The 26,193-nt window shown below is 53.1% G+C and overlaps 6 protein-coding genes across 6 annotated transcripts; 3 read left to right on the forward strand and 3 right to left on the reverse strand.

The window, feature by feature from the left end:
- Positions 1–1,645: 1,645 nt before the first annotated feature.
- CORC01_02375 (ribosomal L32p family protein) lies at positions 1,646–2,115 on the reverse strand (the record flags this gene model as incomplete). The annotated part of the gene is made up of 2 exons (XM_022614025.1): positions 1,646–1,695; positions 1,755–2,115. 2 exons carry the CDS (start codon positions 2,113–2,115, stop codon positions 1,646–1,648), a joined length of 411 nt encoding a protein of 136 aa, XP_022479523.1.
- Positions 2,116–2,926: 811 nt separating this feature from the next.
- On the forward strand, positions 2,927–4,100 carry CORC01_02376 (septin; the record flags this gene model as incomplete). The annotated part of the gene is made up of 3 exons (XM_022614026.1): positions 2,927–3,041; positions 3,154–3,716; positions 3,771–4,100. The coding sequence occupies 3 exons, from the start codon at positions 2,927–2,929 to the stop codon at positions 4,098–4,100; spliced, it is 1,008 nt and encodes a 335-aa protein (XP_022479524.1).
- Positions 4,101–4,876: 776 nt separating this feature from the next.
- CORC01_02377 (guanylate kinase) lies at positions 4,877–5,751 on the reverse strand (the record flags this gene model as incomplete). The annotated part of the gene is made up of 3 exons (XM_022614027.1): positions 4,877–5,134; positions 5,222–5,541; positions 5,742–5,751. 3 exons carry the CDS (start codon positions 5,749–5,751, stop codon positions 4,877–4,879), a joined length of 588 nt encoding a protein of 195 aa, XP_022479525.1.
- A 6,127-nt stretch (positions 5,752–11,878) lies between these two features.
- CORC01_02378 (glycolipid anchored surface protein) lies at positions 11,879–13,306 on the forward strand (the record flags this gene model as incomplete). The annotated part of the gene is made up of 1 exon (XM_022614028.1): positions 11,879–13,306. The coding sequence occupies one exon, from the start codon at positions 11,879–11,881 to the stop codon at positions 13,304–13,306; it is 1,428 nt and encodes a 475-aa protein (XP_022479526.1).
- Positions 13,307–16,173: 2,867 nt separating this feature from the next.
- Positions 16,174–18,115, reverse strand: CORC01_02379 (uncharacterized protein; the record flags this gene model as incomplete). The annotated part of the gene is made up of 2 exons (XM_022614029.1): positions 16,174–17,202; positions 17,675–18,115. 2 exons carry the CDS (start codon positions 18,113–18,115, stop codon positions 16,174–16,176), a joined length of 1,470 nt encoding a protein of 489 aa, XP_022479527.1.
- Positions 18,116–23,856: 5,741 nt separating this feature from the next.
- On the forward strand, positions 23,857–25,910 carry CORC01_02380 (ATP-citrate synthase subunit 1; the record flags this gene model as incomplete). Its single annotated transcript, XM_022614030.1, has 2 exons — positions 23,857–24,324; positions 24,381–25,910. The coding sequence occupies 2 exons, from the start codon at positions 23,857–23,859 to the stop codon at positions 25,908–25,910; spliced, it is 1,998 nt and encodes a 665-aa protein (XP_022479528.1).
- Positions 25,911–26,193: the final 283 nt, after the last annotated feature.

The raw sequence follows: 26,193 nt of genomic DNA on the forward strand, positions 1-26,193 counted from the left end.
AGAGCAAAATTTAGTGAATGACAACGTACCACGACATTACGTCTTTGTTTGAGACTAGAGCCCCTGCTCATATTAAACATGTCTTTGTTGGTCTTATCCGTCCGAGACGATGGAATGGGAATGATAGAAAGAACAAGAAGAGTGATGACAATATCTGAGTCTATACTTCAGACTTTTGGTGAAACAGATATATCTGTTCGCTAAGAATGAAGCTTCTGTGAGTGCCATGTAATTTTGAAGCGCAGGTAAAGATCGAAGACTTGCTTCTCTTCCAAGTAGCAACAGTGTCAAGGGCAACTTGCGAAGGTATCGAACTCACTGATAGCAGGGCGAGACCAGTAAGCTTTGGAAGTCAGTGAAATACTATAGATGACGACATGAAGTGATTCCAAAATATTACGGAGACCAGTTATATGGTGAGAGGCGGCCATTAGGATTGAATCTGACGAGCCCACCCAGTACTGGAGCTGAGTTATTACCTAGGTAGTCTCATTGGATTTGATTATCGCAAACCTTGCCTCAAAAGCCTCTACCTTCTCTAGACGAGTGTATATATTCACGTTTTGTTGACGAGATTTCGCCTCGCATCCTTTATGTTCATGGGACTCCGATACTTCTGTAAGTGGACAAAAGTCTGTATCAAGAGATGCTGGTAAAATCGATTGTGGTGTATGAATCGCACGCTTTCTCGGTAGAAAAACGTAAATCAACCAACTAAAACTAGATACCGAGACGTCTACTACCTTCAGCACTACGGTAGTGTGCGTCATTGAAATGGTATAGCCAGCCTATTGCGTCAGAGCTGTAAAAATTGAATATTTATCTTGGAAACCCATGGCCATTGCAAAGCCATCGGCTACGAGGGCCAAGCGGTACACCTTTAAGTTAGCTTTCCCAGAGCCTGATCCTTCAGCCTAGGCATTAAACTTCAATGATCTTTGATCAAGGATCAGCTCATGCTTCCTTATAAGTCGGACGATGAACCGCACTTCACGAGAGCTTTAAAAGGTTTCAATATCTATCTCCCTAATTGACTTTTTTTTATTGATTTGTATCAGGCAACCTTGACGAGCGGCGGCGAATTACCTTCTTACCTTCTCAATCAAACAAGTTCGAGTCTGCGCAGACTTTCAAAAGTTTGCACAGCAACTTCGGTCCGGGAGTTATGTGGAGCGATCTGAACCAGGCACGTTGTAATGTATGGTGGAGCTGCATTCTCGTGCCCTCCCACGGCTTTCAGATACGGATCATGTATGCTGGGAGTGCCCCGTTTCTTCGGGGGAACTGCAGCTGCAACGAGGCAACTTCTGGAAATGAAAACCAGAGCCTATCTCTGACGCAAAGACGGGAATTTCCAAGAGCCCAAGTACTCTCGTATATGAAAGAAATGAAGTTGATACTTCCGGCCGGATGTACGAGGAGCTTGGAAGGCACAATATGATCAAACGATGAACCATGCGGGTAAGGACACACGTGGAGGTGACTCTCGCTTCCGAATTACGTAGTTTCATTGCCAGAAGATGCCATTTGACGGTGGCTAGTCACATCAGAAGAAGGTGATGGATTGTCCCAAACGCCAGAGTATGCTAACCAATTGTACACTTGAATATACACGTCTCGAAATGTTACACGGCCATTAGGCGATTTAAACGAACTTTCCTGAGGGGTTCTCTTCTTTCCACAAGTCTTTAATCTCTGCACAACGGTTGTCAGGTCGAAGAGTATGAGAAATGCTTCTTGCAAGGGAGACGTACTGCTCAGGCAGTGTGGGCATACCACGTGCTGCCTCTTCGTCTGGCCACAACCAGGGCATTTGCACAGAGACTTGACATCCTGCAAAGCCTTGCCTGCCATCTGCCTGTGTCTCTTCTTCGAGTGAGAGGTCTTCTTCTTAGGTACAGCCCGCAGGATGGACTCCCAGATGCCGCCGAGCCAGGCGGGGATGTTGAGGTTGAAAGCGGGAAGCGCGAAGGAGAGCGCCGGGAGGAAAGACTTAGTGACTTGGCGGGTATAGAGAGAGAGAATTCTTGGTGACTGAGCCAAGGCCGGGGCGGAAATACGGGGGAAGAGGGAGGTCATGCGCAAAGGCTGCGCGCCCATGGCGATGGCTGCCATTTTTTTTTTTTTTTTAGTTAGATGGTGATGGATCGACTTGAGCTCGATTAGAAACTGAATGAGGGGTCGTCGGGGAGTCAGGGACCGCTGGAACTAGGACGCGTACGTGGGGTGACCGCGGTGTTGTTTCGGATCGTGGGTCTTCTGCCGCTGTGTATCGAGGGTTGGTAGTTGCGCAGTTGTTCTGTCGCGATGCAGTGTATATGCGTTGAGGCGGCTACACCACTGTCGTTAGCATCGCGAGGCTCAAGCTTGTTCCATTCCGAGCCGGAAAAAAAAACGGCTTGCGACCAGGGAGCTATCAATTAAGATCTGCCAGCCAATCACAGCTTCGAGTGTGCACAGACCTCCGTCAGCCAATCATCGCGATGGGGACCCCTTTTCCCCTTTCCCTCCACCCCCCCTGCACCTCCCTGCAGGGAAATTATTGTTTGCTGGAAGGAGCAACCTATTAGCTGCAGCCAACGGCTACAGCCAGTGCCTGGCAGACAAGACACGGGGGGACGGGTAGCAAGCAAGTGCCAGCAGAGAGGAAATTACCCTTGGTTGGGCCATTTGGTTGACTTCCCACCGTGGATCATTCACCGGCTTCTGTCCTTCAGAAACATCCGTCAACCTCGTGATCCTCTTTTCTTTCTCCCTGCCCATCGCCTACTCCAACTCCGTCCCTCCTCACCCTTGACGAGGCCGCAATTCGAGTCCAAGTAACAAATACCTTTCTTGGTATACAGAAACGTATTACAACTTCACTCCTTAACAGCACACACGCGCCCACCGTCCACTCTCGCTCCCTTGCGGAAAAGCTGTCACAATGGCGCAGCCTCAAACCATCTTCCCCCAGACCCATGTCGGTTTCGACAGCATCACGTCCCAGATTGAGAAGAAGCTCCTGAAGAGAGGCTTCCAGTTCAACGTCATCTGTGTCGGTAAGTTATTCCCATGCAACCCTAGATCGCAATCGCTGGCCTAGCAAGCTGGCTTGTTCGCTGCGTCGCGTCGGCAGTCGACTGACTGTATCTCGGGATCCCCATGAAATAGGCCAGACGGGTTTGGGCAAGTCGACCCTGATCAACACCATCTTCGCCTCCCACCTCATCGACTCCAAGGGCCGTTTGATGCCCGATGAGCCCGTCCGCTCCACCACCGAGATCCAGGCTGTCTCCCACATGATCGAGGAGAATGGTGTCCGTCTACGCCTCAACATTGTCGACACCCCCGGCTACGGCGACCTGGTCAACAACGACCGCTGCTGGGATCCCATCGTCAAGTACATCAAGGACCAACACTCCGCTTACTTGCGAAAGGAGCTCACCGCTCAGCGAGAGCGCTACATCCAAGACACCCGCATCCATGCCTGCCTCTTCTTTATCCAACCTTCGGGCCACTCCCTGAAGCCTATCGATATTGTCGTCCTGAAGAAGCTCTCCGATGTTGTCAACGTCGTTCCCGTTATCGCCAAGTCCGACACCCTGACTCTTGAGGAGCGCCAGGAGTTCAAGGAACGTATCAAGGAGGAGTTCGCTTTCCACAACCTCAAGATGTACCCGTACGACAACGACGAGTTTGATGACGAGGAGCGCAGCCTGAACACCCAAATCAAGGTTAGTCATGCGATGCGGTCCACGCATATATTCCGATTGCTGACAAGCCCATAGGATCTGGTCCCCTTCGCCGTCGTCGGCTCCGAGAAGTCCATCATCGTCAACGGCAAGCAGGTTCGCGGTCGCCAGAACCGGTGGGGTGTCATCAACGTCGAGGACGAGAACCACTGCGAATTCGTCTACCTGAGAAACTTCCTTCTCCGTACCCACCTCCAGGATCTCATCGAGACCACCTCGCAGATCCACTACGAGACTTTCCGTGCGAAGCAATTGCTGGCGCTCAAGGAGAGCAGCGCGCACGGTGGCGGCAGCAGACCCATCAGTCCTGCTGCTGACCGCGAGCTCAGCCGGAACTCTCAACGAATGACCATGAACGGATACTAGTTTACGGATATTCCACCCTACCCACTCGAGGAGCCTTATGGCCATGATTTCCTTGGGCAGCTGGGTTTCTGATGACTTTTAATCTCATGGTGTTATGCACAGACCAAAAAGAATAGGCGTGGTACTGCCTCGACAGCATGCGGATGCTGCATCGACTAATAATTCAGAGGGAGGTAGCAGCTGCTACGTCCGTGGGAAAACTTGGCGGAAGTGATTTCGCATGGGAGGCTCGAACATGCTTGCGTGGCGCACGGATATTGGCCATACCCTCCCCCTCTCTAGCCTTATGGCCGTTGTTTAAGTACTCATGCTGGCGAAATAGTCCAATATTCCCCCTTTCTGCCTCTTCAGCTGGACGCACTTCTACTGTTTTCTTATTTTCGCTTTTTAAGCAGCATTTCAAGCTCGGCTTCCCTTGTTCCCCCCATTTCTTCTTACACTTTAATCCATTCGTACTCTGATAGAGAGTTCGTTTCGATACCTCGTGGAATACAACCGACATGGCTTATGACTTGAGGGCGCCCATGTTTCTCATGCTGTGTATTTCTCTGTTCCAAACATTGGCCAGAGATTTTTGCCACATATATGTGGCTCTATGGATTGCTTTTATGCGCTCTTAAATGTATATACACATGCTCACAATGACCGCCCGTGCTATGATGAAGGTCCCGCAGACTTCTTGATTTCTTAAAAGATATTCAGTTCCCAACGCCCCGTCATGTCGTCGCCCAAACCAACCCCTTCGCCGCTCGCGTACCCTTGTCCTCGTGGGTTCTCTACTGAGAAGGGTTGTAGACAAAGTCTTCGAGAGTCTTGTAGGCCTTCTCGAGGTCATCGTTGACGATGATCAGGTCGTGGACGCCGGGGGTCTTGGAGTAGGCCAGCTCGAGCTTAGCTTGCGCGAGGCGCTTTTGGATGCTCTCTTCCTTCTCGGTGCCGCGGCCGCGGAGACGCTTCTCGAGCTCATCTTCCGAGGGGGGCGCGATGAAGACGTAGCGGGCGTGGAAGTTTGACGTCTTGATTTGCTTGACTCCCTATGTTTTGCCCAATGTCAGCATGCGAGTGACGCAGCGATCTTTGCTCGTAGGAGGAGGAGAAAAAGGAAAACGTGTGTTCAGTACCTCCATTTCGATATCGAGGACGACAAGCTTGCCCTTTGCAGACTGCTCCTCGATGGTGGCCTTGGAGGTGCCGTACGAGTTGCTGCCAAAAGTGGCGTGCTCGACGAAGCCGTCCTTGCTGACCAGGTCGTCAAAGGCCTCCTTTGTAACAAAATGGTAGTCGACGCCGTCCGCCTCGCCGGGACGCGGGCCACGGGTCGTGTGGGAGACGGAGAGGGCAAAGGAGTCTGGGTGGCGCTCGAAGAGGAGCTTGTAGAGGGTGCCTTTGCCGACGCCCGAGGGGCCGGAGATGACGATCGGTCGGCGGTCGGAGGGGAGCACTGTTGCGAAAAGTTAATTCCTTCGTTACTTTGCTTTCTCTTTTTCCCGCGGTCTTCCTTTTGAAAACGTCGCTCCCGGAAGAGAATATTCTTGGGCCGGTCCTAGGAAAGGGAGCGCTTGGGGAAGTGGGGGGGGGATTGGGCCGTGATTCGGAGGTTTGGAGTGGAATGATGGGTCGGGAGGATGGTGGTGAGCTTACCTGGAGCCATTGTGTGCGCAAAACGGGACGGTCGACTTTTGGAGAGGAATCTGGTCAGTGGAGGTTGTCGTGAGAAGGCGTGGGCAAAAGGTCGGAGGCGGGGCAGCATTAGAATGGGGGAGTAAGGGTTAAGGGAGACCAACGCTCGCTAGCTTTCTGAGTTTCAGAGGTCTACAATGTACGGGCGGGACGACGGCGGCGGCGGTCGGAGGGAGGGGCAGGCGAGAGCGGGCTGGGGGCGGGCTGTCTGACAGTCACAAGCTTCGATTAAGGCACTCAGGGTCGGGAAAGGTGGAGGAGGGGGGAGAGAGAGAGAGAGAGAGAGAGCCGCGGCGGGAGTTGGGATGCGGTGACAGTCGTTATACAGTACGTGCCCGCCCGCGCGCCAAATCGAGGCTGCCCGGCAGGGTAAGGTGTACCTAGATGGTGGGGAGCTCCCGTCTCGCTCTGCCGGTAGAACTGGGTGGCATGTGCCGCTGAAGAGTCAACGTTGGGCTCCCCATGAGTCAGCGGGGTGGTGTGTCGATGCCGTTGGGTACTGGGTTCAACTAGGGTAGTTTCTGATTTGTGCCTTGCATTTGTCAGTTGTCTCCGGACATATTTGAACTCTTCTTTCGAGAGCTTGTGCAATACTTGCACACGAGATCCCATTGGGCAAGCCTTAAGAGGCGTATCCAGATTTTCAGTGCTGGCTGGGCACTTCACTGTGTTGCTTAGATTGTAATAAAAAAAAAAAAAATTGATGTTGGGCTTACTTGATGCCCATTTCCCTTCGTGGATTTCCAAGATGACAAGGTACTCGGACAATCCTTTTCAAGCCTTGGCCACACACCGTCAGTGAAATAACTATTTTTCGAACCATTCACCCGGCCAATTATTGAAGAGTCATTACTGTCTTGCCTCATTGATGCCCTCGCTGGCGTCCGCAAAGAGAAGGTCAAGACAGGCGGGCTACAATCCATCTCACAGAAGCGACGTGCCATGCAAGAGGCTCGTCGTCAGAAGTCCAGCTTACAGCGCAGAGCCAAAGGTGAAGAAGTGGATGACAACGGAGAGACCAGTTCATAAGTACATACGAGTCCCACCAACCGCAGTGCTATTCAAAAGGTCATCACGGCGTCAGCCACTTCAAGAACTCATCATTGTTGTCCCACAAATCTGCACACTTCCTCGTAGAACTTCCCAAAATCATTAAGGCCTTGATTTTGCAACCTGAATATAAATTCCTCATTTTTGGTTCTCTTAGTTACATTATCTGACATTCTATACATGTGATGGCCCGTAAAACATGTGCCTCGAGTATAGCCAACAAGTTGTGATCTTGCTCAAGGGATTCAAGATACACGCGGGTGTTGAAGCAGATCACATATGACTACCTATCTAACACGCTACCAGGATACTTTACCAGGAACTACCTTGCCCTAGCTACCTAAAGCGCATCCAGGAGACTGCGCAGAAGAGAACAATGTCACCGCGCTTCAGTCTCCAAGAAAGAGGGAGATGGGGAGGGTGGGGGCTCGAGAGTTGCGTACCGAGAATGGCATTTCTCAAATCCGCCGCTCTACGCCCTTGCAAAGATGAGAGCAACTTGTTACTAATTTTATCAAGATGCGAATCCATCATTCCCCATCAATACTTGCTGCCTGATGATTTGCAGATCTTCGAAAGGTAATATACAACCGAAGAATTGACAAGTGGACCTAAAGTTAATGTCAAGTTAATCAAGTTGTTTCATGGACATGTGGTCTATCCAAGCGTACGTATTATCGTATTGTCGTCTCCCCACAAGCTTAACCATCCCCATATTTTCAAAGAAGACAGCTTTGGCGCTTTGGTCGTCCTTGAATAATGGCTTACAGCACCGGAAAAGCATGGGTTCTGTTGATACGGGAATTTTCAAGATCGTATGTCTACGTAGATTCTAACATGAGGGTCGAAGATACAGCGAAGCTAGGCGACTGCACGTCTTCGAATGCGCCATAGACGCTGGTGAACAAATATGATGCCGTCAGAAAAAGAGAGGTCTAGACCATGTGGTGTTAAGGATATAATCACCTATCGTCAACAACTGAAAAGCCATTAACTTGTCGACTAGGCTGGTAGCATTTGCAAGGTCTAAACGGCTGTCTGATCGCCATTGAATCAGTGGCAGGAACCTGTCAGGCTCTTCCTGTTCAACGGGGGGAAACAGCACGGGAAACGGCAATGGGATCGTCACTGACGGGCTTCCATCTACCGAGATAGCCAATTAACATACAACCGTACCGGATCTCTTCCAGCTGTGAGGAGGTAGCCAGTACACCTGAGCCTAGTCTGGCACGGGAGATCGCGTGATGAAAGTATCCCAGTTCTTGGCAGCAGATTACGCACAACTTGAAAGCACACGCATTAGCTGGCGAGGGCATACAGAGCGTGGCGCAGCTCTGTGAGTGCGACAACGATCCCGTTCATTCCCCATAGGATATGATACGATGGCTTCTTTGCCTGTGTCTCAATTGATCTAGTTGGTGGGTGCCAATTTTCAGACGCAGGGTTTAGAGTACGGCACAGATATGTTTCTTGCCGACATCACTACGGCGAGATTGTACAGAGATGACGGGAGATCGAATCTGTGTGTGCGGCACTAGCTTGAAGCCCTGAGACTTGCATATGGTGCCGGTGAAGCTTCTGAAGAGCACCAAAGAAATTGGCGATGCAATGCCTGCGGTAAAGCGGGTGCTTAATTTAGAAAAAAAAACGGACTAAAATGGCAGCTGGGCTGAGCCATCAGTAAGGGAGCAAATGCCGGATTACGGCATTTTAGAAGGTGCCTTGCAACATCTGCCCGGCCAAGGAATCTGGGGTCGATGCCGTGTGGCGGGCAATGGAATTCAAAGTTCGGTTGTAGTTGCCGGATAGCGCAGGCTAGAATGTGGTGGCAATGCCGTAACGGTGAACCAGGTAGGTCGGCCGTCGGAGCCGATGACGGCACGGAATCATGGTGCCGGGCGGGGCCGTGTCTACCGGTCGTTTGCCCCTGGTCAGTGAGTGAATTATTCTCCCCCGCCAAGAGTCAAATAAGATGGGGGCTGTTTTGGTGAGTGAGACAATAACCATGTGGGGGCCAGTAAAGGGATGCGAGTCTATCACAATCAAGCACTTGTGCTGGACAGAACCCATCCACCCGGCCGAGATACGATATGCTGAAGTGCAATCTCTCGCCCCCGTTGTAAAGCGCCAGTCACGAGGATGGCAGCGATGGGGCGTCAGAGTGATCGACTACTGGCGGGGTAGCACTTGCGAGAGGACTTCCTTCGTGTTCAACGGCTCCACGGCACGAGGGAAATCCGCTTTTCCCATGCCATGCCGTGACAAGCGATGCACTGCACGCAGCTGCCATCGTCTCGTGCCTTGCAGCTGGTAGGGCGCTACTAAAGACACTAGTCGATGAGGAGGAGGGAGGCAAACGAAGAAATTTTGTTTTCCTGGATCTCGTTTGTTGGTAGCACAAGCTTTCGGCGCAGAGCATTGCTCAGGTACGGTGGCTTGCGAAGGACAAACGATGGGAAACCATTTGCGCATCGACGAGGCTTCGTCATCTCCACCAATACAGCACGGAAAGTCTGCCGGAAGAAATCTGCCGCCACAATTCCAATTGGTGGCTGGAACAGTCGCCAGGCCATATCGGGTGGTTGTCGGGTTCACGTGGATGGTGGTGCATCGAACAAAGAACCAAGTTGGGTGCTGACCAAAGGCAAAATCGTCTCAAAATCACCGTCTCTGATTTCCTAAGCGTGTTCCTGGGGAAAGAGAGTTGCAGCGACAGCAGTTTGCCCGAGCGTTGAGGCGGTTTCTGCTCACAACAAAGAGGCCCTCCCAGGCGAACCCTTGGAGCAAGGCGTAGAGATGACACCATGCTGAGGTGAAAACATCGGATATCCTCAGCGGAAGGGGAGCCCGGAGAAGAATGCGAAAGTTCAGAGTTGGCCGTCGTTCGTTCTGTCAATCAATCCACGTCCACCGCCCCCCATGTCTCAGAGTCTCCTGTTGGCTCCGGATAGGCTGGCGCATTGTCCTGGAAAAGCTGGAACGTGGTGTCTCATCCCGTTTCGAGGGGGGCTGTCTCTTCCGGGAGTTGTCTTGCTCAATGAGAACGTAATTAGAAAGAAGACTCGGGCCTGTCACTGATTTCCGACTGAAAGCAACATCAGCTTACACCAACAGCTAGCTTGTCGTCTGTTCGGAAGAGGAAGGCCCAAGAGATGGAGCCCTGCAACGTGGGTATAGAACACAACGGCCCTGCAGATAAACGAGCTTGTTGAGGACCAACAAGGAGATTAGTTCAGACTGGCCACTGGGTTCGTATGGATAATGAAAAGCCAAGCTTTGGCACATGCAGAGTGAGAAAGTGGGCGACTAGTCAGCGCCCCTCGCTCTCGTCCACTGATTCCCTCGTTGCGGCTTGCCCCTGTCTGCTCACTCAATTACGCCCGGACCAGCAAGCTGCCCGGGCCATCCTATTCTCTCTTCTTTCTTTGGCTTCTCTCGCGTCTGGGACTTTTGGTTGTGGAGGCAGGGGGCAGAAAGAGAGGGCCCCTGTCGTCTCTGACGCTCCCCAGCCCTGAAAGTATGTGTGCGAAGGGCCTTGCTTTAGGAATTGAGATGCCGAGAGGCTGTGTGTGACCTCACGAGCTGAGGGTTGGTACTGTGAATGACGGGTGGCTGGACAACAAACGGAAAGAAAGGCAACTAGTAGAGCAGACTTTGGGCAAAGTCGCGAGCTAACGACGGCGATCTATAGAGGAGTGTGTCTGTAAAGATAGATAGGACTGTTGGTCTGAAAAAGTCGACGACGACGGGGCTGAGGCCGCCTGTGAGACGGAAACTAATTCGACTGGTTTTTTTACTCGCAACATGGGGCGGAGGCGAAAGAACCAATGGACAGGCGCAACAGGTGAGCTGAGATGAGACGGTGATGTGAGAGCAAGGTCCGAGGGGGGAAAAGTCGCCGCAGTCTGGGTTGGGCCGCAGACGTGCAGGCGGGGGAGTACTAGAGACTCGAGATGGGACGGACGGACATGTCCCTGTTGCTCTTTCCTTCCCGTCCACTGTATCCGTACCCCGTCTCAGTATTACTGGCGGGAGAAGGTGCGAAGGCAAGGTAAGGTACATGGCAAAGAAGGTGCGGACGGATGGTGCTGGTCCCTGGAGATGGTTGTGTGACGCTAGGCCGAGATGAGATAAAAGCAGTGAGCATCATATCCATACCCGGCAGGCGGGAGCCATGGTGCCTTTTCCATTTTAATTTACATTGGATGTCGCGACTTCCCTCCTCTGTGTCAAGTCTCGCCGAGCTCCTCCTTATTACCATCGCTTGCCTCCTCTTGGCCCCGACCCTGTCGACCCTGTCGCACCTCGTTTCTCTTTCCTCTCTGAGTTTGACCTCTCACAGTCTGCACTCTGCAACACTCGCTCGACAGAGTCGTGCCTGTTCGTTTGTGTAAAGGAAAAGCACCGTACATCCCGGCTAGCGGCATCTCTCTCACACACCCAAACACACTCTCCTCCAACCACTTCACCTCGAATTCCTTCGATTCTCGTCACTCTCTCAAACCACATCAGCACCCAAAACACTTTGTTTCCTTTCTGGACCCTTTTTAGCGTCCCAATTCTCTTTTCTTGCCTTGGCTCACAAATACCCACATTCATCTTCTCGGCGCTCTCTTGGATTTCGTCCCACCTTTTAAACTAAAGGCACGACAAACGAAGAATACCGACATCACCAATTCTTCTACGACTACACGTTTAATACTCGACGCCTATCACAGACACTGCGTCGAGATAATCCTGCCGATATTGCAGCCATGCTTGTGAGTTTGGCCCGTGTCTTCTCTCCCTCATTCACTGCAGTTACATTGGATCTTTTGGCCCAGCCGACCGGTTCAACGTTTGCAGCAGTCCATCGCGGCGTCGATCAGGGCGCAACAGACAAGTCAAGTTCCGGTTGATTCGTGTGGAGAGACAACTCCATTGTCGGAATCCAGCACACTGGCGACGCCACATTCTGTCGATCTCCCTCCCCTTCCCCTTCACGCTTTCTCCAAGACATGCAGCAGCATCAACATTGCCGTGTAACTTTAATCTAATTTGGCGCCAATATGCAGGTCCAAACTGCTCTCGTCGCATTGAGTGCGACCCTGGCTGTCGCCGTCAAGCCCCTCACCGTTAAGGGCAATGCCTTCGTCACCGGAGGCGGCGAAAAGTTCCAGATCGTTGGTGTCGACTACCAGATTGGCGGCAGCGCCGGTTACGATCCTACCCATGGTCGCGACCCCCTTAGCGATGGCGATATCTGCCTGCGCGATGCTGCCGTGCTCCAGCGCCTCGGCGCCAACGCCATCCGTGTTTACAACCTCGACCCTAACCTGAACCATGATGCATGCGCTTCCGTCTTTAACGCAGCTGGCATGTACATGATTCTCGACGTCAACTCCCCTCTCGTCGGCGAGAGTATCACGAGCTTCCAGCCCTGGACCAGCTACTACGCTGCCTACCTCAACCGCACATTTGCCATCGTTGAGGCTTTCAAGAGCTACCCCAACACTCTCGCCTTCTTCTCCGGTAATGAGGTCATGAATAACGTCCAGACCGCTGAGTATGTTCCTCAGTACCTCCGCGCCGTTACTCGTGACTTGAAGAACTACATCTCCAAGCATTCCGACCGCGCTATCCCCGTCGGTTACTCCGCTGCCGACGTTCGCGAGATCCTCGTGGACTCTTGGAACTATCTCCAATGTGCCGAGAACGGAGACGCCAACGATCCCAGCCGTATCGACCTCTTCGGCCTCAACTCCTACTCGTGGTGCGGTGATTCCAGCTTCAAGACTTCCACCTACGATCAACTCGTCTCCAGTTTGAAGGACACCTCTGTCCCCGTCTTCTTCTCTGAGTTTGGCTGCAACCAGGTCACCCCTCGTCCCTTCACCGAGATTGGCTCCATCTACGGCCCCGACATGAACTCCACCTTCTCTGGAGGTCTTGTCTACGAGTACAGCCAGGAGGACAACAACTACGGCCTGGTCAAGGTCAACGACGATCAGTCCGTCACGCTGCTCATTGACTACCAGAACCTTGCTACCCAGTACAATAAGATCGACTTCAAGGCCCTTCAAGCCGTCAAGGCTCCCTCCTCCTACCCCAGCCCCCCCAAGTGCACCTCGTCCCTCATCAAGGAGAAGGGTTTTAACAACAACTTCACCCTGCCGGACGTTCCCCCTGGCGGCCAGGACCTGATCAACAACGGTATCAAGAACAAGCCCTCCGGCAAAATCATCTCCATTTCAGACTGGACCGTCAAGCAGAAGGTCTACAATGTTGACGGCAAGACGGAGATCACCGGCCTTGCTGTCACTCCCCTCGCAGACTCCGACTCCAACACGCCCGGCACAAACACGGGCGGTTCGACTGTTCCTGCTGGCAGCGCCACCCCTACCCCTTCGTCGAGCACTCACCAAAATGCCGGCATTGCAATTCGCCCTGAGTTTGCCGCCTTTGCTGCACCTCTACTTGCTCTTTTGTTCTTGTAAAAGCTCTGGGAGCGTATGCTGGATGTTGTGTGTGGCTCATTAGTACGGTTTGGAGGTAATGACTTGGTTTCTCTCTGGCATGATAGATCCCCCGCGGTTTGTTTATAAACCCCAATTGATACTTTCTTAAGACGTGTATCCTGTCACGCGATGATTGCTTTACCTTGGAGGAAGTCGATTTATTGTTGTCAACGTCATCCCAATTTGTTGGTGGGTCCGCGATCACTCACACCACAATAGGTCTTAGAGGGTTGTGCTGAGGCGTACTGGTCTGCGCTTCAACTTAAGAGGCAGACTCTTGCGTTTTGTCTAACCGAGCAAGAACGGGGAGATTGTCTCTGTTTGCTGTAAAAATTTGCTCCGGTACCATTTTAGTTGCCACATCGATTAGGGCCTTTCCGTATATATCGGGACCGTCACGCAAGTACGTTGGAAATATATTTCATCTTGCCTGTGACTTCTTTCCTGCCGTTCTCTGATACCGAGTGGCTTGTTGTGCCTTGTTCCTGCAATACCATGTACCCGGTAGCCAAGAGGACTAGCGAATGCCTGAGACTTCCTGTCTTTATTCGTCCTTGATAGGAATATGGGGAGGCCGTTCTCCTAGGCACACAAGCCATTGTCGCCCAACATAGGTTGCCTAAGTACTCATCGGCTTCTGTCATCCGTTGGTGTAGTCCAACTCGTCTCCATTATGAGCGGCTAATCTGGATGTCTGTCTTATGAGATTTGGATAAAGATTGAAATGGTGTTCATGTAGGCTCCAATACACTCATCGTTTGTGATGGTTATGAGTTTCTGCATGGCCGCATGTCTACCGACACCCATGTACGATATCTTTATTTATCATCAAGTACCATGTCATCTCATTATACTTACCTTTTAACCTGACGGAGGTCCTTCAATAAGATCTGCCCGGGGGGGGATCAGCTAGTTTCCATGGGGGGGATGAGTGCCTGATCTCAAGTTCTCATGGTGAATGTTCAAAGAAGACGGGTGAAAAGAAATAGTGTGAGAGAGCCTCCGGTCGAGGCTTACCAAGTCTGTATATACGCTATATATTGCTTTGCGTAGCCACTGGTCTACCCACTCCCACGAGACTAGTGAGAGTGAAGATGGGGACCGTTGGTACCAACCTAGGATGGGCATGGCACTCGATGGCTCGAAGCGCTCATGCTGGAGGGTGTACACGCTCGTGGGCGTACATAATGATGCCAGTGCATTGCTTTTTGTGTATATAGCAGCCGAGAAGTTCAGAGAGCGGAAAAGAGATAACCAGTCTTCACACTCTCCCATCCATCGCATTCTTTTAACGTCCTTAGCGTATTCGTTAATATAAATTGTCGTGAAACGATAGGTAATTATTAACAAAGGAAATTTATTTAGAATATATTTCTTCGTTTGCTTTAAATTGTAGACAGAGTACAGTGTTTTAAATAGACTCGTCAGATATAGAAAAGAAATTAATTAAGGACTGTTTGAATTCATCTAGACCTGGATCCTATCGTTCCTAACCTCCCAGATGAAGAGCAACAAGAACTTAACGGAAGCAACGCGAATCACAGACTTGAATGTTTCCTGCATGATATACTACCGCAGCTCCAAGCAATGGTCAGACGAAAAAGGTGTCTATTTAATTTTGTGCCCAAGTATTTTCTATATAAACGTGGCAGAAACACCAAGTACAAGTCTCCAAAGGCAATGGAACTCCACCACCAAGGCTCGAATTAAAAAGAGGCGGCCGTCTCTAGTGAAGACCCTTTGCGGACTTATTTTATTCTTTACATTCAATAATTTCCCCTTGTCCTGCCCGCTTCCGCCCTGTCTCAAACGTAATCATGAGTGTGTATGTACGACCCAATGAACGAAAGGCTGGACGGTGGCATTTAGACAAATAAGAGTGCGAGTTCGTTTATGAGAACTAATGGCCTTGAAGGACCGCCATCCCCCAAAAGGGAACAGTCTCCAAGCCTTCAAGCGCCAGATTTGGAACCAGCCCCTGATGAAGGGAGAGCTACCCATGTCATGCATGGTCCTCGATGCCACTCCCAGAGCACTTTGTTGACACAGCTCAGAACACACTCACACACACACACAGACACACATTACGAGGGATATGAGTATGCGCAGAGACAGAGATATATAAGGGTATGTGTGTGGGGGGGGGCTAAGCAAGACTCTTTCCTCCATTGTCCAAAGAACATGATGGGTCAACTCGGCCGGGGAAGATGGGTTTCCAGTAGTTGCTACAAATCAGTAATAGCACACATAGTCAGGATTCCTTTCGCTGGGTGAGAAAGACAGCGTCTACAATACATGGCAGCCTGAGGGCTTTGGGGATACCACTAGCTCCATGGTTCCGTCTTCATTTACGATTCTTATTCATAACAGCTTATCCAGTATTTCCAGCAAAACGTTTACAGAAACAAACATCATTACGGGCGGAGCTAGGGAATTTAGCCCTTCTTCGACACAACTCCACCCATGTACACAGCGACAAACTAAAACAACCACAATGGCGACGGGACATGGCCACTGGTTTCATACAGAAATCACGATGATAGTGGAACAATAAACAAGCATTGAACCTCCAGTCAAGATCACATTACAGAGCGTCTAATTATTTGCTCATCTGATCGTCGACTATGCCCTCCATACATACGATACAAGGACCCGGCCCTCGACCTCCCGTCAAGAGCATTGTTGCACCAGCCGTCATAAACACCGTAAACTTGCAAGCGTACAAGAAAGTGGGCAAGATGCCATTCTCAAGTACCAGGCAAAACTTCCTTTCGTCTCACCCATGATACCTGACTATGGTTCTCCAAGTCCACCCCACACACACATTTCATTTCATTTATACCGTTTTAACCTCTGAACTCCTCAGCGCCGCTGGCCTCCCATCTGCCGGGAACGAGAGCCAAGGGCACGATACCGGAGACGTGCATCTCGGGGCCGAAGATCTTGGCGTTCAGGCCAAGTTCTTGGGTGGCAGCCTTCATGTTCTTGAGACCCTCCTGGTAGTTGGGGCCGGCACGGCGGACCCAGATCTGGACCTTGTGCTCGTTGAGCTGCTTGGCATAGTCGCGGAGGGCGCGGATGACACCCTTGAATGTGCTGGCGACGTTGGTGAAGTTGGCAATACCACCACCGATGAAGAGGACCTTGCCCTCCTCGGTCAGGGGAGCGCGGAGCATGAGGTCGAGGACGGTGCGGGCGTAGTGGTAGGTCTGAGACTCGGTGGGAGCACCAGAGTACTCACCGTAGTTGGCTAGCTCATCGGCGAAACCGGAAGAGGCAATGGCATCGGCGTAAACGACGGAAGCACCACCACCAGCGACCAGAGTCCAGATACGTCCATTGGGGTTGAGGACGGTGAGCTTGAGGGAGGCACCGGTCTTGGCGTCAAGGTCGGCGATGTAGGCCTCCTCCTTGGTCAGCTCACGACCGAAAGGAGCGGGGAACTCCATTGGCGGGCCAGCATCGATGTTGACCTTCTCGCCGTTGGAGGCGGCGACATTGGTCAGGCCGAGAGCGGCAGGGGAGCGAGCAATAGCCCACTTGACACCACACTCGAAGTCAGCAGTCTGGTCGAGCTTGGCAGCAAGATCGAGGAAGTGCACAGAGGCGGAGGTGGCATCCTCGTTGGGGATAACGACGAGGGGGTTGATCTCAAGGTAGGTGAACTGGCACTCGACGTAGACGGCGTACAACCGGGTAATGAAGTCAACCAGCACGTTGTGAACACCCTTGGGAACCTTTTTCAACAGAGCCGCGGCAATCTCGTCGTTGGAAGGGTATTGTGAGAGATCGACGGGGATCAAGAGCTTCTCAGCCTTGGCGTCAACATCACCGACATCGACACCACCCTCGTGGGTGAAGAGAATCCAGTCGCCCTATCGCAATACATGATTAGCATCGATAACTTGTTATGAGAATCTGACAGATGAGGAGGAAGGGCGGCCGTGTGCATATGGGAGCTTCTGCAAGAGGCATGGGTGGACGGGGTGGACGGGCCACAGGCCTCGTCTCGTGGCATCCGTTCGTCCGGTTCGGGAGAAAAGCTACCGGAAAGGGCAGTCCGGCAGGCGGAATCCACTTATTTGACCCATGGATAGGAAATGCCATAAAGCAAGCAAATTCCTTTCCGTAGTTGCCAAACAAAGTTTACTTCCAATTATTCTCATTTTCAACCGCCGGTGAGCTTCACTTTGCAGTGCGGTGCGTGGTGTTTCACACACACGCGACTCATTGATGGATTGTCCCCTCCGGCCCCGCCACCGAATTGGAGACCACGGCCCGCCACGCGTCTGCCTCTGCCAAGAAGCAAACACTAGCTCGAAAAGTCAGGAAACTGCGACAACTTACATCTCTGACGGACATGATGTTGATGTAGTACTCGGTGTCTTGGGGGTGAGGAACAAAGGGCTCGACGAGGAATTGGCGCAGGACACCAGTAACGGTCTCGACCTTCTGCTCCTTACCAGCACGCTCGGCGATCCAGGCGCGAGCCTCGGGCCAGGTCTTGTTGAGGGCCAAGAGACCGCTCTTGCCACGGCGCTTGATCAGTTGATCGGGCTTGGCGACGAACTTGACACCGGGCTGGAGAACCCAGGGGTAGGTGACCTCGGCCTGGTTGAGGACATCCTCAACGTTGGCATCCTCGGGGAAGTGCAGAGAGCACAACCGGGGGGGAGGGTTGTGCTTGGTAGGGACAGGGAGAGGAGAGGCCTTGATGACGGGAGCGCGGGTGAGGTGGTAGTTGAGGATGGCCTTGCCGTCGGCCTCGAGGATGGACTTGGCGGACATTCTGGCGGTTGTGAGGTGAAAAAAAGGTGAGTTTTCTTTTGGGGTTCTTTTCCCTGCTTTGTTTTGGCCTGAGTTGGGAGCAGACTGGTTAGCAATTGCTTCGGGAAACGAAGTGTATTTGTGTGGCTGTCTAGGTCGGAGTAGGAGCTCGCTGCTCGTCAGCTAGAGGCTTTCTTCCAGCCGAGCTTGTGGAAAGAGCTTCATGAGCGAGTGTCACCGCCGCAAGCGGAAGACCCCAGATGCTCGCGCCGAGCCCTGGAGGAGGGGCAGGCGCGACCTAGCTGGAGAGTCGGGTGGGACGGGGGACGACGAGACGGCGACATTGAGCTTTGGAGGGGGAGACTGGGGCGAGGACATACCGAGAGAGAGAGAGAGAGTAAGAGCAACCAGGCGACGAAGTCGAAGTCTGGGGACGAAGTTGGTGAAGTCCTGAAATCAAGCGAATGTCAGGAATCGGAGTCGAGTCGAGTCGAGTCGAGCAGAGCGGTGTGAGAGGAAAGAAAGAAGCGGCGACGTTGGAGGAGAAGTATGGATTGGAGAGTGAGAGGATGGAGTGGAAGGAGACAAGCTGCGAGGAGAGGGAGAAGATCGTCAGCCTTTCAAAATTTTGGATTCTGTCGAAGCTCCCAGGGATTATTTGTTGCTGGGACAGAGAGAGGAAGAGCGGACGAGGAAGAGGAGGGGTGGCGGGAGGGGGAGGGGTGAGAAAGAGAGAGGTTCATGATGGGGCAACGGAGCGCGCCCAGGTACCGACCGGGATGAGGTGGTGTGTGGTGGCTCGAAATCGGTGGATTCACCTTGAGGGAGCTAAGGGACCACGCCAAAAAGTTTTGGGAGATGGTGCGTGCAGGCGAGGCCTGTGAGAATCTCTTGCAAGCTCCGAAGAGGGAAAAGAATTGGGGGGAGAGGGAAGTATTTTTGGGGACCGGTGTATTTTTTGGAGGGGGGTGGAAATTCGGGTGCCATGGCTGATGCTTGCGAAGCTCTAGCTGCAGTGCTGCACGCTACCCCTCGATGGCGGTGGCAGAACAGACGACACTCGACATATCCGCAAAAAGCAACCACCACGGGGGGGGAAAAAAGGGTGGGAAAGTGCAAGTGCATGGAAAGGGAACAAACAGGCAAGTACCTCTACCTGCAATTGAGCTAACCTACTTATTTTGAACACTCTGCTCTTGGACTGACGTCGCCAAAAGTTGTCGCGTGAGGATTGCAACAAGGTATGCAGCGAAGGGATGAAGGGGGTTGAGAGGCAATGCTGTGCTGGCAGGGAATATCGACCAAGATGAAAAAAAAAAAAAAAGTCTGGGGAGGGGGAAAGGTGGAAAAAAAGACAGGCAGTGGTTGTTGAGAGGTTTAAGTGGATCTCGTACCTTTTGGAAAGTCACTCGCTCACTCGCTCTTGCAGGTTTCTGAGTCTCTGAGAGGACGGCAAATGGGCGAGGAAAACGAAGGGCAATAATTATCAATTTCCCTCCAGGGGCGCAAGGGCGGCATTTTTACAGACCACACCAAGTGTTGGACCACCTCTCCCGCCCCTTCCCGGATGGATGCAACGCCAGCGTCAGAATATCCGCCGAAAATCGCAGGGACCGGAACCTCTGAGTCCATCCACTGCAGTGTGCTGGATATCAGCACTGGATTCCAACATGGTCCTTCAACATGGTCCATGGGCTTTGGTGTAGGACAGCCGAACGGGAAAGGGGACGGAGACGGGAGACAGACTGCTGCTGGATGGAGCTTGGGGACGTTGCCGGTGCGGTGCGGTGCGAAGCGGTGCGGCGCATCATCCTCGTCGCTCGCTCCGGCTCTCGTCTTCCAATTCTTCCAGACGATTCTCCAATCCCGTGGGTTGGGGTTACCTTGATGGGCTTGGGCGTCTGTTTCTGTTTCTGTCTGTCCCCCCGTGTCCGATCGAGATTCAGATCAGGCCCTTGCCAGAACGCAAGAGAGAAGAAAACACCGTTGCTTCTCCACTGGTGGCCAGCAGGGGAGACTGAGATTTGGTTTCCAGTGCTACCGATTCAGGCACTCGAGCGCCGCGGGATGACATTGTTTTCGGACGTTTCTCATCTCGTGCGTGGGACAACGGACGGTGGCCCGGATGCCAGGTCAGACCCCCCCCAAATCGGTGTCAGTCAAAGTCCAGGAACCGGGCATTGGCGCCTAATAAGCCATGGCGCTGGGATTGGCAATGGGACGACCAAGCACAGTCATCAATCATCCTCGAGTGAGACGTTGGACTGCCTGGTCAGACGGCACCTCGACCCCTACACTACTCGCTCCCATGGCTTCCCTCGGGATGGCCTGGCCCTGTCACTTCCAAGAAAAAGTCCCCAAGCCACGACAGGGAGCCGTTGACCATGTGAGTGTTCCCGTGTGAGTGGGAAGAAGAAAATAACAACCATTCGCATACACACTCTCGGGTATCTTCAAGTGAGGGTGCGCAATGCCCGGTGGTCGGCGGAGTGACGATGGGGAGGACCGAAAACCGGCGGAGGTGGATGCGGCATGCCGGGTTTCGGGGAATGTGAGCATGGGTGCTGAGATGCCCGTTTGGGCATTTTCTTTCTGTCTCTCTCTCTCTTTCTCTTTCTCTGGTTATCCTATTCGAGAATAATTTTTGCCCCTTTTTTCCCTTTTTTTCTCTCCCTCTTCCGTCGCCGGTCTGTTTTGGCCGTGGGTTCATCACGGCGCTTCGCAGTTACGACTATCGCCGCAGAATTCCGTCGGCAATGTCCTGGTCCTTGGTTTTGATGTCTGAACTTTCTTGCAAGCGGGTATTTTGCTGCTTCTTTTCCTCCTTTTGGTCATTCAAATGGCGCATTATCCCAATGGCCTTGTACCCGTACATTCTGGATGGATGCACTGCATCATCTCTTGCCTATTCCCCTTACCAAGAAACACGCACACACAAAATTACACACAGGCTTCGAAATAGCTTGATCCCTTGGCTGACAGCAAGGAATACGGGCAAGGAGGCCAGCGAGGCTGTTCTAGGTGCCGCCTCGCCCCCACTCAGACAAAGGAGCCTCTGTCTCTGGCTGACGGTGTAAGCCCTCTTGTTGGTCATGTATCAACGTTTGTGTGTGTATGTGTTGGATGCGTGACCCAGTCGTGTTCAGATTGATTACACCACAGAGCCACCCCGGCGGCCAAGTTGGCGAATGTCGATCCTCCCTGACAATCCAGTCCGAGGCCATTGGGCAAGACTGAGAATGAGATGCGGTCAAACCAGAGTGCAGGCTGCTGCATTCCTATGTGCGTCAAGGGACGATAAGAAAGATAGAAAGAGCTATGGGCGCCTCCCGACTAAGGTATTGATTGTTGTGGTCAAGCGCCAGCCGAGGCAGCTTGGTCTCAACTTGGACTGGTCGGGGCGGGGGGGTTCGCGGAAGACTCAAGAGTAAGACTATCTTGGAGTCAAGACTGCCATCGATATTGACATTGACATTGCGGTGACGGGCAGGCGGACACCGCCTGTCTCAATTGTCGAGCTCCCTCTCCCGACTCTCTGCCGGATCTACGTTTGTGTATCTGTCTCTGCCCAATGTTTTCTGAGAGAGGTGCGAGTTGCGCCAGACAGTGAGAGTCAGGGCTTGTGCAGGTACGCAGGCAGGCCGCCAGCCCGTCCGCGGATAGAGCTTGTACCGGTACCTATGTAGCCTATCCACATCAGCAGTGTCCGTCTGGGCTCAAGCTCGGGTCCAGCCCAGTGAGTCCAAGGCAGGCAGGCCGCCGGCCGCGGTCGTGGACAGGGCAGCTTCCTTGGGGCAATCTCCAGAGAGCTATTAGGTGAGGTGAGCTCCAATTTTGGCAAAGTGCTTGGCCACTAGCAGTCTAGCGTCCCCCAGGTAAGGCCATCTCTGACCTGTGCGATTTCTTTTCCTGCCCGGTCCATGAGGCGCAAGTACCTTTTCTGGACCTTACATAGTAAGATAGTGAGTGAGGTGAGGTCGTGTGGGGTCCGCCATAAACAAGCGGGGGCCAAGGGTCCTTTCCCGTTTGCCTGGTTGGTGCGTGTGGCGTGCCTGCCCTGTCCGGTCCCATCGCATCTCCCTTTTTTCGCCTTTTCCCTTCCCTGCCCGCTGGCCAATTCAACACTTCAACAATCCATGGGCCAATCAGATTACCGCATTGACCGGGAACTTCCCCAACTCTTTCGGCCGTCGCATGACGGAAGTCTCCATTTTCCCAATTCCCATTCCCCATCACCCACCCCTCCATTGAGTCCATTCCACGCACCACACGTCCACAATCCCTCAATGGCCCGACTTTGGCTGAGTGTGTCACTGCGCCGTCAAGCCGTCCCAAGAAATTCACCGGGCCCTGTACCTGACCCGACGCAGTGCCGGCCATACTGATCGCCCGTACCTGCCGACGTCGACCCTCCCCAAAGTACCTGACCCTTCACCACAAACACAACCACAATCACCAAGTACTCAACCCCGTCGTCGCTGGTTCACCAGTTCCGCTGCAAAGCATTGTTTGGCATTGTTGGAGGCCAGCCTCTATTGAGATTGAGATTGGACCTTCTTTATCTGGTCTGGAGCTACCTGGTCTTACCTGGATGAGGACGTGTACTCTAAGGTACGTGGACCTGTGTGCTTGGGCTAGTGCCTAGGTACCTACCGCTTGCCGGGGTTGACTTTGACTCGAACGCGGTGGACTGTCCTTCTCGTTGCTCCCTCGGATACTTGGGACGCAGCCCGCCAAACAATCCCTGCTCACCATCACCTCACACAAACGCAGAGACGCACCGCACCGCTACGCACAGCACACCGTTCGTTCCTCCTACTCCCTTGCCGATTCCCGCTGGAGAGTGAGAAAGCGGCCCAGCAACAAGGAAAGAAAAGAAGGATGAAAAAAAAAAGACTTGAAAAATACCGATTCCACCTCACCAAACTCTCACACCCTGTTGGTGGCCCGTCTCTGCGCTCAACTACTTACGACACCCGACCTCCGTTCTTCTTCTCCCCCGACCCTCTCTCACTCGACTCTCTCTTGTTTCCCTTCCCTCCTTCTCTCACCCTCCTCCTCTTGCGCAGCTCCTTTCCCCCACGCAAATCCCTTCCGCCAAAGGATATCCTCCGTCAGCTCGACAGAAAAAGAAGCTGGACTTTGCCGTTGTGCGCCGCTGCTCCATCAACCAAACCAGGTAGACACAGCATCACCGCCAGGTCAGTTGCCGCTCCCCGAATCCTACCCACCCCGGTCATGTCAATCCTGCCCCTCCGACGCCTCTTTCCCACCTCCGAACGGTTCGCACATACCTCATGCCACTTCCACACCCGCCGGGCGCCGCGCTTCGCATCACACAGTAGAGAGGACCAAAAAAAAAGTGTCTCCCACCAAGGAGCTGGGGCTACGCCAGCTTCAAAGATCCACTTAATGTCTGGTGGTGTCCCCAGCTGCCGATGAGCATGTAGCCTCGCAGATCCAACGAATTCAGCTTCCTGCGAACAGTCGTCCTCCGAGTCCCTCCTGAAATCTTACCTTCTCCCCACCACAATTCCGGCTCGTTTGTTTTCTACCACACTTCCTCTTACTCCTCCTCCACCTTCAACCTTTCCAATCCTTACTTGGACACTTTCCTCTCGCGGGCAGACATCTTTAGACTTGTTACTGGCGCCCATTGTCTGCTTCGACAAGCTTGCTAACCTTGTTACCCCTCGCCAGACTTTTTTCTTCTTCTCTGTTGAGACTCTCATCCTCGCCGACGAAGCTCGACTTTCTTCACAATGCCTTCGGCCACCACCCCCGCTAACGGTGCCAATGGCGCCAAGGCAGCCAGCGGCTTGTCTGCCAACGACAACATCACACGCTTCACGGCTCCCAGCCGTCCCTTGAGCCCTCTTCCCGAACACGCTCTGTTCAACGACAAGACCAGATGCTTCGTTTACGGTCTGCAGCCCCGTGCCGTTCAGGGTATGCTCGACTTCGACTTCATTTGCAAGCGCAAGACCCCCTCCGTTGCCGGCATCATCTACACTTTCGGTGGTCAGTTCGTCAGCAAGATGTACTGGGGAACCAGCGAGACCCTCCTGCCAGTCTACCAGGAGGTCCCCAAGGCCATTGCTAAGCACCCCGACGTTGACGTTGTCGTCAACTTCGCCTCTTCCCGAAGTGTCTACACCTCCACCATGGAGTTGATGGAGTTCCCCCAAATCAAGACTATTGCCATCATCGCTGAGGGTGTCCCCGAGCGCGTAAGTCTGGCTTTTGCTCCCCTGGACGGTTCTCGTTTCGCTAATAAGCATCCAAGCGCGCTCGTGAGATCGCCCACAAGGCTCAGCAGAAGGGAATCACCATCATTGGCCCTGCCACTGTTGGTGGCATCAAGCCCGGCTGCTTCAAGATCGGTAACACTGGTGGCATGATGGACAACATCGTTGCCTCCAAGCTCTACCGCAAGGGCTCCGTCGGTTACGTCTCCAAGTCTGGTGGTATGTCCAACGAGCTCAACAACATTATCGCCAACAACACCGACGGTGTCTACGAGGGTGTCGCCATTGGTGGTGACAGATACCCCGGAACCACCTTCATCGACCACTTGCTCAGATACCAGGCCGATCCCGACTGCAAGATCCTCGTCCTGCTCGGTGAGGTTGGTGGTGTTGAGGAGTACAAGGTTATCAAGGCCGTTGAGGACGGTGTCATTACCAAGCCCATCGTTGCCTGGGCCATTGGTACCTGCGCTAGCATGTTCAAAACTGAGGTTCAATTCGGTCACGCCGGTGCCTTTGCCAACTCCACCCTGGAGACAGCCAAGACCAAGAACGAAAAGATGAAGCAGGCTGGTTTCTACGTCCCCGAGACTTTCGAGGATATGCCCCAGGTCCTGAAGGCTCTCTACGACAGCCTTGTCAAGAACGGCACCATCAAGCCCCAGCCTGAGCCCGTCGTTCCCAAGATCCCCATTGATTACTCCTGGGCCCAGGAGCTCGGTCTCATCCGTAAGCCTGCAGCCTTCATCTCCACCATTTCCGACGACCGTGGTCAGGAGCTTCTGTACGCTGGCATGCCCATTTCCGACGTTTTCAAGGAAGAGATTGGTATCGGTGGTGTCATGTCCCTCCTGTGGTTCCGTCGCCGCCTGCCTCCCTACGCCTCCAAGTTCCTTGAGATGGTTCTCATGCTTACTGCCGACCACGGCCCTGCCGTGTCCGGTGCCATGAACACCATTATCACCACCCGTGCCGGCAAGGACCTCATCTCCTCCCTTGTCGCTGGTCTCCTGACGATTGGCTCCCGCTTCGGTGGTGCCCTTGACGGAGCCGCCGAGGAGTTCACCAAGGCCTTCGACAAGGGCCTGAGCCCCCGTGAGTTCGTCGACAACATGCGCAAGGCGAACAAGCTCATTCCCGGTATTGGCCACCGTGTTAAGTCCCGCAACAACCCCGATCTCCGTGTCGAGCTTGTCAAGGAGTACGTCAAGGCGAAGTTCCCCACCCACAAGCTCCTCGACTACGCCTTGGCTGTCGAGACCGTCACCACCTCCAAGAAGGATAACCTCATTCTCAATGTCGATGGCTGCATTGCTGTCTGCTTTGTTGATCTGATGCGCAACTGCGGTGCCTTCTCCTCTGAAGAGGCCGAAGACTACCTCAAGATGGGTGTCCTCAACGGCCTGTTTGTTCTCGGCCGTTCCATCGGTCTTATTGCCCATTACCTCGACCAGAAGAGACTCCGCACTGGTCTGTACCGTCACCCATGGGACGACATTACCTACATCCTTCCCCAGCTCGGTTCAGGCGCACCAGGCGCCGAGGGCAGAGTGGAGGTGCAGATGTAAGCATTCAACGGTTAGCGGCGGAAGGTTACGGTTTGCCACGGGATGTGGTTATAGAAATGGAGTCTATGATTTTAACGTCATGCGAGGGATGATGGTGTGCTAAATGGCGTCTTGTACGACAAGCTATATACGTGTAGTGCTGCGCAGTCCCCCAGGGATATACTAATGGTTTTGCCCCATTGTCTTGTCAAATCCTGCTTTCGACGTGATATGCTTGTTACCTAGATTGGTTGGCGACCAACAAGTCGGGTTCACCCGAGACACTAAAGGCGCGCTTGTGCCC

The sequence above is a fragment of the Colletotrichum orchidophilum genome (assembly GCF_001831195.1).
Source record: "Colletotrichum orchidophilum strain IMI 309357 chromosome Unknown Scaffold_13.1, whole genome shotgun sequence".
Taxonomy (NCBI): domain Eukaryota; kingdom Fungi; phylum Ascomycota; class Sordariomycetes; order Glomerellales; family Glomerellaceae; genus Colletotrichum; species Colletotrichum orchidophilum.